Below are 13,302 nucleotides of genomic sequence, written 5' to 3' on the forward strand. Positions count from 1 at the left end.
ATAATTATAACACTGTTTGCTGCGGTTATGTAAGTATAGTGTTATATGCTGTGCTCAGTGATAAATAATCGTAAACGATCTCAGTAAGAACAGCACCAAGGTAGAAAACTTAGATAGGAAAATAACTACAAATTGATTTAGAAGGAGCTGGCTCTCAAGCTTCGAAATAGAAATGGTTTGCTGTAGAATGGTCAAAAAAGCAACATGGCAAAATGTGTTTTTGCAAACTAAAGTATTGAGAACACCATGGAATGTGAACAAGGAGGAGATGCAAGCCTAAATAAATATTTGGATTCTCCTCAGCTCCAAGGACGTGGAAGTAAATACAAAGGAAAATTGGAAAGTAAGTAGTACTGTAGGATGAAAAACTAAAAAACCATACCAAACATGCACCAATTACGTGTAATGATTCAGTAGAATATAAACAAGGATACTGCAAGTAACCTGAAGGAAAGATTGTAAGGATGTTGGAATACAAAGGCACACCCCAATAAAGGAATACAATAAATATTGGTACCTCAGGCCCCTCCATTTCAAAGTGCAGGCACAAACAGCCACATTGAATATTTTGGACTGCTGAAAATATTGCCACACATTAAAGACCCCCGTAATGTTTTGAAGCATTTTAGTTACACTAACCCGTGTTCGAACACATAATATAAATATTTGCATGAACATATATTTTGCCATAAAGACAATTATTGCACCATAAATCATGTGTTTATAAGCCATATGAACTGGCCACAGCTGTTTAAAGTTCAAATAAATAATTATAGGGTTTTGAACAGTCATAACTGTAACTTTACCATTGCAGTTTCCACCTTCTTACATTTAAAAAAACAAAATGCAGCATCTGAACTAAAGTTGCTTCCTGAAGAAATGGAATTTACTAGACCGGATCCACTGTATGAACACAAACCAATTTCATCTGGAATAGGTCTTTAAAGAGCATATTAATGAATATTAGAATAAGGCCATAAATTATGTGAATATTAAAAGGAAACAAGCTAGATTGGTATATTTAAATAACTTTACGTCATAGAATCATTTAAGGAAAAAATTATATTATGTAGAAACTGCAGTTTACAAAAATAATGTCCATAAGACACAAAACAGGTTTCAGGAATTTGCATAAACAAAATACTATGTTAGTATGGCAAACAATAAAATATAAAATAAATACTGTATCAACGAGAAATGTTACAATTTAACACTGCAAATAGAAAATGATTGTATTCACAAAGGTTACGACACTAATACACAAAGGTCAATATTACATTAAAACTATCACTAGTGAGCAAATCTGAGGGGAAAAAAAGCTATTATTTTGAAAACTCCACTGATTTTACATAAACAGGTTAGCAACAATATATCTAAAATGTACCGGTCACCTCTAGCTTCATGCTAAGCCCTGTTATGAGAATGTATACTGACTGGCTGCCTCTATAGTATGTAGACAACTTATGAAAGTACAGTGAAATTACCATGACTTTTTGTATGAAAAAACAACAAAAAAAAATCTAAAAACTCTGTTTTCAAAAGGCATGCAATTAAAGGAGCAATACCACAACAAGCTTATTAAAAAATATAGCTTTTCTACAGCAGAATAAAGAGCACAAATTGTAGCTTTGATACAGATGGTGAAATCAGTCTCCTTCGTTGTCAGCCTCCTGGAAATCCAAAACTGATTTATTGACATCTTCTTTGTGACGGCTTTCACAATGTGTTTGATGTTTCTTGAAACCCCTTGCATGGTCAGTCTGGAAATTACATCTGTGACATTTAAATAAACCTTTGGTGTGAGAAGAAAGATGGTTTTTCAGATGGGTCTCCATCACAAATGACTTCCCACATGTTTTGCATACAAAAGGACTTGGCATGTTATGTCTGGTGATCAAGTGATGCAAAATAGGGCGTCTTTTTAAAGGCCGGCAATCGCACAGCAAGCAATGATACCTGCCTTTTACACGTCTAACATGCTTCAATATTTCTTCATCTCTGAGAAAAGCATCTTTATCATCAGATGCATCCAGGGTATCTGGTCCATTTAGAGAAATGTCTCCAGTGTCTATAGTGTCAAGTCCATCTTTGGACCATGATGGATTACTAGCATACTCTGAAAAATGCAAAACCTCTTTCGATGAATCTATTGGGTCTTTTAAAGGAATAGATGCCCCGTCATCAGCAATTCCATCTGCTTCCGATGATGGAGAAGATCCCTTTAATAAAGGAGCTTCAGCCTCTTCTACATATTCAGAGTCTTTAGATTGAGTTGGAGTAGAATTTCCTTCTAAATATTTGGGCATATTTTTGGACTGAGGAGATATGTCCTCCTCTTCTGAAAACTCCATAATGCTCTTCGGCATTGCTGGAGTGTCTTCGTCTTCTGAAAACTCCATAATGTCCTTTGACAAACCTGGTGTTTCTTCGTCTTCTGAAAACTCCATTATATTTTTAGATGCGTTTGTAGTTTCCTCCTCTTCTGATAAATCCATATTTTTAGAAACAATGGTAGTCTCTTCTTCTTCTGAAAAATCTACAATGTTTTTGGGTAAAATAGTAGGTTCTTCTTCCTCATCTTCTGAAAACTCCATGATATCCTTTGGCAGCACTGGAGTATCCTCCTCATCATCATCAGAAAACTCCATCATTTCTTTAACTGGGGCAAGTGCCTCCTCTTCCTCCGATGAATCTTCAGGCTCTTTTGATTGAGCTAGACCTCTGTCATCTTCACTTACATTATCAGTAATGTCATCTGGTGGCATCTCATCCTCAGATATGTCCTCAATCCCCCTAGACTGGTCAGCCAGCATTTGAGCTTCTGGCGATTCAACTACATGCTTTGTTTCAGTCACAGTTTCTTCATCTTCTGAAAAATGTGGTATGCCATCAGGTAAAGCAGGCTCTTCATCTTCATCAGAAAATTCTGGAATGTCTTTAGATGGCGATGATGCTGCATCATTATCAGAAAACTCCATCTGAACCTTGGCCTGCACAGAGTTTGCTTTGCTAATATTACCGCTATTGCTGCTTGATTCAGAATCAGGTAAATCCGGGTCACTACTAGATTCTTTGGCCTCTGGGGATACTACACTTGCTTTCTCTAAGCTGCTGCTTTTAAATTCACTGTCTGAATAATCTTGGTTATCCTGACTTGGCACTTTATCTGGCCAAGATGTGAGTGTGTCATTTTCTTCAGCTTTTACAACTTCATGTAACTCATCCTTCTGCTCCTGTTCATCTGCAGATTTCTCTTCTTCACTTATCCCACTTTCTGAGTCATTCTTATCAGACTCCGCTACCGAGGAGGCTACTGATTTAGGCTCTATAATAGGCTTTGCTTCATTGCTCCATTTCTCAGGTGCTGCATGCTGATCTAAAATATGATAGTACACACTGGAGAACGTCTTACTTGTGAAAAAGCATCGGTAACAGTGGAACAATCTTGCGCTTTTCTGGTAAAACACTAGTTTTCCTAAACCAGCTGTATCAATTTCTTCACAGAATTCTGGATGAATGGTGCCCATGTGAATTTGTACAGTTTTATAGTCACTTCCATGGAAACCACAACGGTTACAGTCCAGCTCATTGATTTTATGCATGACTTCCATTGTTCAACGTTTGAATGCCGGTAATCCTGAATCAATGTTGGTGTAAATCGCTGAATATTGAAAAAAAAAATAGGGTAAACAAGTTAATTTGTGAAATTTAAAAAAAAATGAGCACATCTGAATATATTTTTTTATATAACTGCCTTGATTTTTTAAACTATTTATTCTGGACTTTCCAGCAGCAATTGACCTAGCCCTGTTTCTTTATTATCTATCCTTCTATTGGATAAGGGCTTCACATCATCTGGGGAACTAACTCAGGCTAAAACAATTGCCCTCTCTCTCAGAAATAGGGCACTCCACAAAGATCAGTTTTCAGTGCTCCTCTGATTTCTTCAAGCAATAATAGCACACATTTTCTGAAGACTAAAAGGTGCCCAGACACTAGTGCGATTTGACACTTTTTTCCCCCAATTTCGATAAATCGGGCAAATAAATTATGGGAAAAGTGTCAGATTGTATGTCATTTACTAAAGGTGCATACACACTGTACAATTTTTTTGAACAATTTGGTTGAAAGACATTTCCATTGAACCCACTGTGCTAGATGGAAGATGTTGACAAAAGATATTGTCAACAAACAAACGATGAATGATGATGCGCATACCCGCCAGTTGTTCATCAAGATTGTTCGTCAACTGTGCATGCAGCTCAATTTGAATATCTTTCAAAAAGAGCCTATAAACTGTAGCTAGATCTTTCTTCTTTCGTCTGTCGTCAATATCTTTCGTCGACATCTTTAGTCCAGGACACTGGGTTCAATGGAAATGTCTTTCAACCAAATTGGTCAAAAAAATTGTACAGTGTGTATGCACCCTTACAATTCCTATCCAATGTGTGGTCCAATGCATCATATTGTAACTGCCGCAATAAGGATTTATCCTAGCTGGGGTGGTGAATTAGAGCGCAATGAAATACATCATATGTAAAATGGCCGCCTTCGATGAACTGCATGCAATTGAGCTGCCAGTAGTGTATGGGCACCTTTAGATGAGTGTGGCTGTGAGTACTCTTACATCAGAACAGGCTTAGCATGTGTTAATTGTGGAGGCCCCTGCATTGCTAATAAGATTACTGTTGGTAATAAAGGTGAAGTTTTTGTGAAGTCCAAGGAATGATTAATAAATTTAACAAGTAAAAAAAAATAATGAAACCAACTGTATTAACAGCACTGCACATCTTTCCTGGTACAAACAACAACTCCTAGTTGTAGGGCCATTTCTAGCTGTTGGCACATTTGTCCATTATGAACAGCACTGCAAGGCATGTGAGGTTGTTATAGGAGAGTGGTATGTTCTTTACATACACTAGGCACATTCCTAGGGTGTTGAGGTCATGCACTCCTTCCCACACGTCACCTTGTCATGCGCAATAAGGTCCAAGTAGAGGACTTCCAACGTCAGAGCACTATCATTTTGTCATTTTATGCCAGTGCTAAAGGTTTTAAATAATAATTCTACATCCTTGTTCATTGTCCCCATTTCAACTAATTCAATGGGACATTATCAATGCTGCATTCAAAGCCATCCATGTCTACCTCTGCAGCACGTATATATGATTTTTGCATGTGTAATGAATAAATTAACATACAGAAACTGATCTCACCCCCATATTGCCTGTGCCCCGGAGGGCTCTCGAAGCACATGACAGAAGTGAATTCTTACTTTCCAAAGCTAATCACATAGGGATAGCCATCAGAGTGCCTTCCATCAATGACAATGGTCACATGAACCATCAATGGCACCAAAGCTATGTGAACATGACTCACTGATGGATTTACACATCGGTGCTTCATGACATGGCAGCACATTTCTGCTAAAAACTTGGGGTGGAGAAGCAGTCTTGGACAGCAATTCCTAACGCTGTAAAGCCCCGTACACACTAGATATGATATTAAAAGATATCGCTCAGAAGGACCCTTCTGAGTTAGTGTTCATTCTAACACTCGCCATCTTTGACGATCCATGTAGTTCTTCTTCCCCACCTGGGGTGTCGCGGTCTGCTGTAGTGTTTCTAGCACAGTGTGGTCTGTATATCAGCACTGATATGTAAACCAGACTTGTGCTAGAAACACCACAGAAGACAGCAACACCCCATGCAGGGAAGAGGAACTGCATGGGTTCTCAAAGATAGCGGGTGCTAGAATGAACACTATGAGTGATATATTTTTCTTTTTAAAGTGTAGTGTGCATGCACAATGTCGTTAATGCAAGCTCCTGCACACATTTAATGCCCCTGTCGACTGTATATGCAGGCCAATTTTGCCATGTAACCAACTACCTGCATGAGGAACAGGAGCGGGGGACGGCACTGAATTATATTGTTCAGTGTGCACGTACTACATCGTTCACCCATGGCCAGCGTCGATATCATTAACTATATCAGCAAATCCGTGGGGGTTGTCTAGTATGTACGGGGCTTCAGAATAAGGCTGGTTTCACACACTCCGGCTCCTGCCGGACGGTGAAATCCCGCACGGCCAGGGAGCCGTGCCGCACACATTAGTTGTGAATGGACACTATTGTGTCCATTCACACGGGACGGCCACGGCACAGCCGCACGGCTGCAGCCGGATCCCGCCACCGGAAGGGACGGCTGCCGGGCTGTGGCCATCCCCTCCATGATAAAGTACTGTGTGCGGCACGGCTCCCTGTCCGTGCGGGATTTCACCGTCCGGCAGGAGCTGGAGTGTGTGAAACCGGCCTATGTGTGCAAGCGCTGGAATCAAGGGTGACTGCTGACTGACAACTGAGCCAGTCCCAGTACACCGGGATGCCCTTTTCTCTCTATGGGGCCCATTTATTATGTCATATTTGTGGCTAATTTCCCGAAAACACCATTTCCAGGGGTTAGCTGCAAATATTAAGTAACACCTGAATGTATCAGAAGGGTGTCTTAGATCTGCGAGTGCTTGCAAAATCATTCGATGGTCAGCGACCATCAAATGATTTTGTCTGCGGGCGCAAAGCTGCGAATAAATGTTTATGCTAAACATCCATTCTCTTGCATGCGGAGATATTTGGCGTGCAAGAGGGGGCTGCATTCGTGCGGACAGCGTTTCAAGGACATGCAAACCTGCGAAAGTCACAGCTTTGAATGTCCACCAGAATGACCTCCATAGGGTGATGCCTGTGCCTCACATTTATGCAGTGTTACACTGCTCCCTCCCTCCCCGCAGCACGGGTGGCAGCAGGGGTAGACTATCGGTATAACAAGGAGGATGCACGACGGCGCTGTATTTATGTCAGCTCCCTGCGCTGCTACTCACCTCTTCTCTCTGCCGGGCAGAGATCCGCTCATCACCGGGATGAGGGTGATTTGCGAGGCAGAGACACTCGCAAGACGAGGGACCACGGGTAGCAGGCGCAGCGCAGAATCCCAGCGCAGACCTCCACGAATTTGGAGGAGCGTCAATTTCGCGGGCCGCGTGTCGTCACTTCCGCAGCGACGCTGGGCCGGCGGGGAGAGCGCTGTTGCCAGATCACCACTAGGGGGCATCAGAGGGCGGCCGTGGCCGCAAACATCATGATCTCGCCATTATTATTGTGCGCTTGCAGGACCATCCTACTGTATCTCTCTCATCCTGCGTGTGCATCATCAGAGCGCCGACTCCTATGGTACAAGACGCCTGCGTAGGGAGGGATGCCTGGATATCTCCCACATGTCCATCTCCAGGAGATACACAATGCTCGTTAATGGACCTCTCTATTAATTTATGATTATTTTCACTTGTGTTAAACAGGTTAATCAAAAATAAAGGCGTTTTAACAGGATGATGCCAATCATACATTGGGAGAGATGCAGCAAAGTAAAAAATGCAGACAAACCTCACAAAATGCAGTTTTTGTATGTTTGGTCGCAGCTCCCCATATGCACTAAGCCCGGAATGTGGTAAAATCCTGTGCTTGGATGCCGTAGGTAATGCGATTTTAAAATCAGTGTTGCACATAGAAGTCTATGGGCTTCTTGTGCACTTCCCCTGCTGTGAAGGATCCACCCAGATCCCTCCCAGCATCCCCGGCGGCACGCACATCACTCAACGCATTGTTGCGATGCTTGCTGCATATAGCCCATTAAGAAGGAAGTCCAGGAATAGAGCATTCTGTCCCTTCTGGAGAGGGTCATGTTGGGAGGTGACATCAGTAGTACCCACACTAGGGATGGCCATCGGTGCAGTCGCCATCGATGACGATACTGCAACCAGCCATCGATAGTAACAAACTGATGGATGACCATCAATAGTTTTGCCTATCGATGTTCATCCATTTTCTTTGACTGACTGGCCTGTGGGCCAATCAGAATGTGGGGTTATCAGGGGTGGAGCTATACTCCATGTTTTGGCACCATGTGCCATCGATGGAGGGAAACCATCTGGTTCTCCCCCCATCGATGGCAAAAGTATTTGACATCAACCATCAATGGTCGATGGACATGCCTAACCCACTCTGGAAACATTGGTTATTAAACATTCAGGGTCCCATTTATGAACCTATATTTGCAGCTATTGCCATATACCAATACATTAGAAGGGGGGAAAACGCTGTAAGGGCATAAAAACACTTCCGTCCTCACCTGACGGCATATCTGGGTCCTCTCCTGAAAGAAATATAGATTCTACCAGCACAGCCTGGTGCAGTTTACTGGAGGTCATGACAGTGGGGGGTGATGCTGGGTAGGGTTGGGGCGGGGGGACATGTCCACAAAATTGCACCATTGCAGACCCTCTCCTTGTAGACACTGCCAAGAATACAGGAATTAAGCAGGAAAAGCACATGCTGTAAAATGCTGCAAAATCTATGAAAATTGTATTTTCCGGAGGTTTGGCCATGTACCACATATGCACCAAACCCTGAAATGCAATAGTTACGGGGCGTAGATGAAGCGGGCATCTATATAGCCTACCAAATGGATCCTTCCCAACAAGCCCCGGGCCGGGCTCTTACTTATAATATGCAAAAACAGTTACATATAGAAAAAAAAACAATGAACACAAAACAAATAACATTGTGATGTCATTCAGAAAACTAAATACATAATACAGACTAATAGCAAGGTATCTATTGCAAAAACAGACAAAGATAATTATTATAGTGAAACATGTGGCATGGCTGCAAAAATAAACCAGACTAACGAAAGTCTTGAGTGCATGAGAGAATATATAATACATTATAGCAAACCTATACAACTCCTATAGCTATTGCAGCCATTAGCAAGGTCTGCAAAGCAGGAAGGTGCAGGACTTCAGAGGCATTCTCCCCTTTCTGTGCAGTGTTACTGCTGGCTGCCCCTGCACCTGTTAAACTGTATGGTATGCAGTGTTGCTGGCACCTGGAAGCGACAGCTAAATAGAAAGAGTGAATGTACACACACATTTATTCTAGGGTTAATTTGTTGGGAGCCAATCAATCTTCCAGTATATTTTTGGATTGTAGGAGGAAACCCGAGTACCTTTAGGAAACCCACGCAAGTACGGGGAGAATATACAAACTTCACAGTTAGGGGCATGGTGGGAATTGAACCCATGACCTCAGTGCTGTGAGGCAGTAATGCTAACCATTACACTGTCCATGCTGCCCCTAAGATAATTTGATCTGCAGCTATATCTACAGACATATCGAGCAGCGTCTTCTCCATACACACAGTCCGATTCATTGGGACTGACATCACAAATGGGCAAGCGCATTTTAATGCACCCACCTATTGAGCTGTCAATCACCGGTGTCTCCTGCGTATAGTGTACGGATGGTTGGCGGATCACCCATACACACAGAACAATACACCAATATATCTTTAGATATATCAGGCATCGGTTGTGTTGCACAGCCGGCGCATTATATCTGTGAATGACAATGTTCATCGCTCGTACACACTGGCCGATGGTGCATTGATATAACAGACGCTCAACCGATATATCAGCCAGTGTGTACGCACCTTTACAGCCTGGAATATGAGCACAGTCAAGAAGCGTCCGGGTTTGCTGTGGTGTACAAGCATAATAAAGCTTATATGCCACTATGCAAATGATCAGTCTTTGTGAGTCAGGATAATGATCCAATTACAATAAGCCTAAAAGATGTTACATTGTAGAGTCTAATCTAACTGCAGATTTTAAGTCATATGTTCTGATCTCCAGTCTAATTGTCCACGTGCCAGAAACTGAGCAGGTTACACAGTAAACAAAGTCATGTTTGCTTAGTGAATAAAATATTAGCACTTGCATTCTGCAGATGGAACCCAAGAATGTGGCGCTCACTAATCAAGACAGATTTGCCAAACCACCTAAGGAGGAGGGAGTGTGCAAAGATCCCAGAAGACACAGAGGGACTAGGAGGCTTACATAAACCACAGAGCCAGCAGGGGATAACACCGATATTACTATGGTATCTCTTCTGCAAGATCCTCTGTATGAAATCCAATGCCAGGCTCCAGCTCCCAGCAAAGACCTTCACCAGCTTACCATCACACATAAAGAGGTAAGGCTCCTGTCTTATTTCGCCATTACTGCCAGGAAGATGCTTAAGGATAAAATCCAACAATGTATAGTGCATTATTGAAATTTACCTTTCCTAAGAAGTGCAGTAAAACAGCTTTAGGGTAGTTATGGTGACTCCAAGCTATACATTTGGTTTTAATGAGTTTTGTCAACTTCTCATCCAACTTATTTTTTGAGCAACTGTATGTAGCTGAAATAACTAACGATCTAATTACAATAAAAGGCAGACTCACCATTTTGAAAGTGTGGTACTTCTGTACTTTCACGGCGCCAGCATGGCGCCGCGCGTCAGAGTCCCCTTGCGGGGCTTGCTTCGCTCGCCCACGCTGCGGGCTCGGTGGCTCGCTACGCTCGCCACGCTAATTAAAATCAACTCCATGCCAACATGGATAGTGGAGGTATGAACTATCCATGTTGGCATGGCGTTAACTTAGTTTATTTTACTTAGTTAGTGGCGAGCGTAACCCGGAAGTACGCGCGGCGCCATGCTGGCGCCGTGAAAGTAAAGAAGTACCGAAAGTGTTCTTACATACAGACATAAAGGAAGTCTGTCCTTATAGTTTATGGCAGTGCTTGCCGCAAACAGCAGTTACACAGACACAGCCCATCTAATGGGTATCCGGGTGATACAGTAAGCTGGCAGTCAATAGGTTGACACCATATGAAATGGACAACTTCGACCTAGACAAAAGGTCAAAATGAAATGGTCGACACATGAAAAGGTCAACATGAGTCATATCATTTTTTCTACTTCATATTTTGTGGTCCTTGTGCTGAAATCTACAAAAAAAACTTCTGTAGTTTTTTCCATGCCCACCTTTTGTTTATGTCGACCATATGATGTTGAGAGAACTGGATACAGTTGAATCTTTTTGGTAAGTGAATCTATATTTTCGTTCCACTTGATGGGAGAAACGCCATAAAGTGGCATCATGCACTGAATGTATGTGCTGCAAAAAAGCAATACGGTCTCACAATGAAGGGGCATGGCCACCCAATAGTACCCCCAATTGCATCACACAGTAGCGCAATCTTATTAACATTACATTAGTTAAATATGAGCTACATGCATAGACCACACTGCTGTGTACATGCCCATTGCATGATCCATTTGTAATTTAAGCCTGTGCTGTCCAAAATATCAATGAGCATTGATTGTGCATCAGAACTTACCTCCATTATAGATACAATCGAAGTCATAATCGGACAACGGTATTTTAAAAATAGATAAATAACCTTGGTTAAGCCCCACATGCACCAGCGATGGATTGGGGCCCTGGCGTTATCCCACTATGGACAGGTTGGTGGATCAGGGATATTAAACTTTTTTGGTTGGGATCAGAGAGTACCAGTCATTTTAAACATGGGTAATTTAGCCAATTCCCCGGCCCACGCCAATCGTCGATAACCACCAGTCGGCTCCTCCATTTAGGGGATCGGAGCTTCCTGTGGGTCATGGAATTGGGGGATCGCACCACCTCATGTATTACTGTAAGTTATTTTTTAATGTTGATTTACAAATATAGTGTCATAAAGGTAACAGGAGCTAATGAACCAATGTTACTAGATCTATGATAGTGGGTGGACTGTGCATGCGCAGGACCAATAAACCAAATATATAATTATTTCATTGATTTGTAATTACACATCATCCAATAATTCCTACACTGAAACTAAACTAATAAAAACAGAGAACCATTATGTAATTACAGAAGCTTAGAGCAAACCTCCTATAACCATCATACAATTACTGTATGCTCTCATTCAAATTCAGTTTGGCAGATAATTATGGTGATCTATATTTTTACACATCCAGAGCAAATACATTGATGTCTGTTAACATATCAGTCCATATGGAATACGTTTGGTCATCCTCATCTTTCTTAGGTTACGTTTAGATCATGGAAGATATCCGTCCGTGCTGAGCACAGGAAGATACCACCAATAGAAGTAAAGAAAACACACAGTGATTTCGTACAAGCGTCCATGTTGCATAGTAAGTTTTTGGTGCAGCATTAACGTTAAACATTAACACTGACCTTGGGTAGACTTTTATTTTTTGTAAATAGTAGCGATTCTGTGATTTGAGATTAGTTGTACTGTTACATAGACCATAAAACTTGGATAATGCAATCGGTTTTTCCATATTACAATTTTCCTTTTGCATCCTTACCAGTGCCGGATTTTCCCTAATGTTTACAGGAATGCAGCCCCCTAGTAAATTCCTCTACCTCAATGAGCTCAGGTGAATTGGTTTTACTCAATGCACTGATTACACTGTTTGTGACTTCCTTGGAAGTCCTATCTGCCAATCATTCACAGAACAGGCAGTCCCATTGGGAGGTGATTTTGGTGCCGGACGTCTCACCGGTGATTTCTCCCTCTGAGACTACCAGGCCATGCTCCGATTAGCAGAAAGCTGGCTTCCTGTGGGAGGCCACCTGCTCCTTTTCATCTATGGGCTGCAGTCAATGCTGCCATTGTGCGCATGCATTGTCCAGTCGCCTGCTAGCTCCATTGCACAGATGGCAGGTCCTGCCTCTCTTCTTGCCTCCTTCTCTGCAGGCATGGATAATGGCAGCCCCCTACCCAAAACAGGTAGATGTCATTGCTGATTCTTACCTTTTTTGTTAAGTTAGCCAACCAAATGTAAGAAGGTAGAAACATATGACCACCTTCAGATGATTGTATTTTCCTGGCAATTTTTTTTTTATTTATTGTTGCCTCTGGATAATACCATTGGATAATACAAGGGTAAGCTCTGCTTGGAAGATAATATTTAATCATATGATTTTGTACTTTCCAGAACTTAATATTAACAGCAAACACAGCAAATACTAAATTGCACAATGCACATTTATATGTGTACAAGTGACTGCATATAAAAAAAAAAAAAATAAGATATTAAAAAAAGTAGGACCAGATTAACATTGGACCTACTGATCCAGGCCTCCTTAGGACCGGGGGATGCCTCTGTAGACGGACCCGATGGACACCGTGGACATCAGGGGACCACCGGGGGACAGGGGAGTATGTAAAAATAAAATTTCCAAAATCCAGATTAACCCCTTATTCAAAATCCTTGTGGTCCTCAGCATTTTGGATAAGGGATGCTCGACCTGTACTAAGTTTCTCACAAAATTATGCAAATTTTCGATTTTTATGTATTTTAAGGAGACATGAGGGCTGATAGTGTAG

At 41.8% G+C, this 13,302-nt stretch overlaps 2 protein-coding genes across 4 annotated transcripts in view; one reads left to right on the forward strand and one right to left on the reverse strand.

Moving 5' to 3' along the window:
• Window positions 1-7,118, reverse strand: CHAMP1 (chromosome alignment maintaining phosphoprotein 1). The gene is made up of 2 exons (XM_083168487.1): window positions 6,880-7,118; window positions 1-3,661 (listed from the first exon to the last, which is right to left on the reverse strand). The coding sequence occupies exon 2, from the start codon at window positions 3,609-3,611 to the stop codon at window positions 1,647-1,649; it is 1,965 nt and encodes a 654-aa protein (XP_083024613.1). The 5' UTR covers window positions 3,612-3,661; window positions 6,880-7,118; the 3' UTR covers window positions 1-1,646.
• LOC146057356 (F-box only protein 36-like) overlaps window positions 7,017-13,302 on the forward strand; it is a 21,456-nt gene continuing 15,170 nt past the window's right edge. Inside the window, exons 1-3 of one of the 3 annotated variants that reach the window (XM_083168492.1) lie at window positions 7,017-7,228; window positions 9,839-10,084; window positions 12,003-12,100. In XM_083168492.1, the coding sequence (XP_083024618.1) occupies window positions 9,852-10,084; window positions 12,003-12,100 (331 nt within the window). In that variant the 5' untranslated portion in view covers window positions 7,017-7,228; window positions 9,839-9,851. Of the gene's footprint in view, window positions 7,229-9,838; window positions 10,085-11,991; window positions 12,101-13,302 lie in introns of those variants that run through there. The other 2 variants (XM_083168490.1, XM_083168491.1) reach the window with 2 other exon arrangements.

The sequence above is a fragment of the Crinia signifera genome, chromosome 2, assembly GCF_055691185.1.
Source record: "Crinia signifera chromosome 2, ASM5569118v1, whole genome shotgun sequence".
NCBI classification, from domain to species: domain Eukaryota; kingdom Metazoa; phylum Chordata; class Amphibia; order Anura; family Myobatrachidae; genus Crinia; species Crinia signifera.

Bases quoted from the DNA above. Each gene is read 5' to 3' on its own strand.
- CHAMP1 (XM_083168487.1), bottom strand. From the start codon at position 3,611: ATGGAAGTCATGCATAAAATCAATGAGCTGGACTGTAACCGTTGTGGT.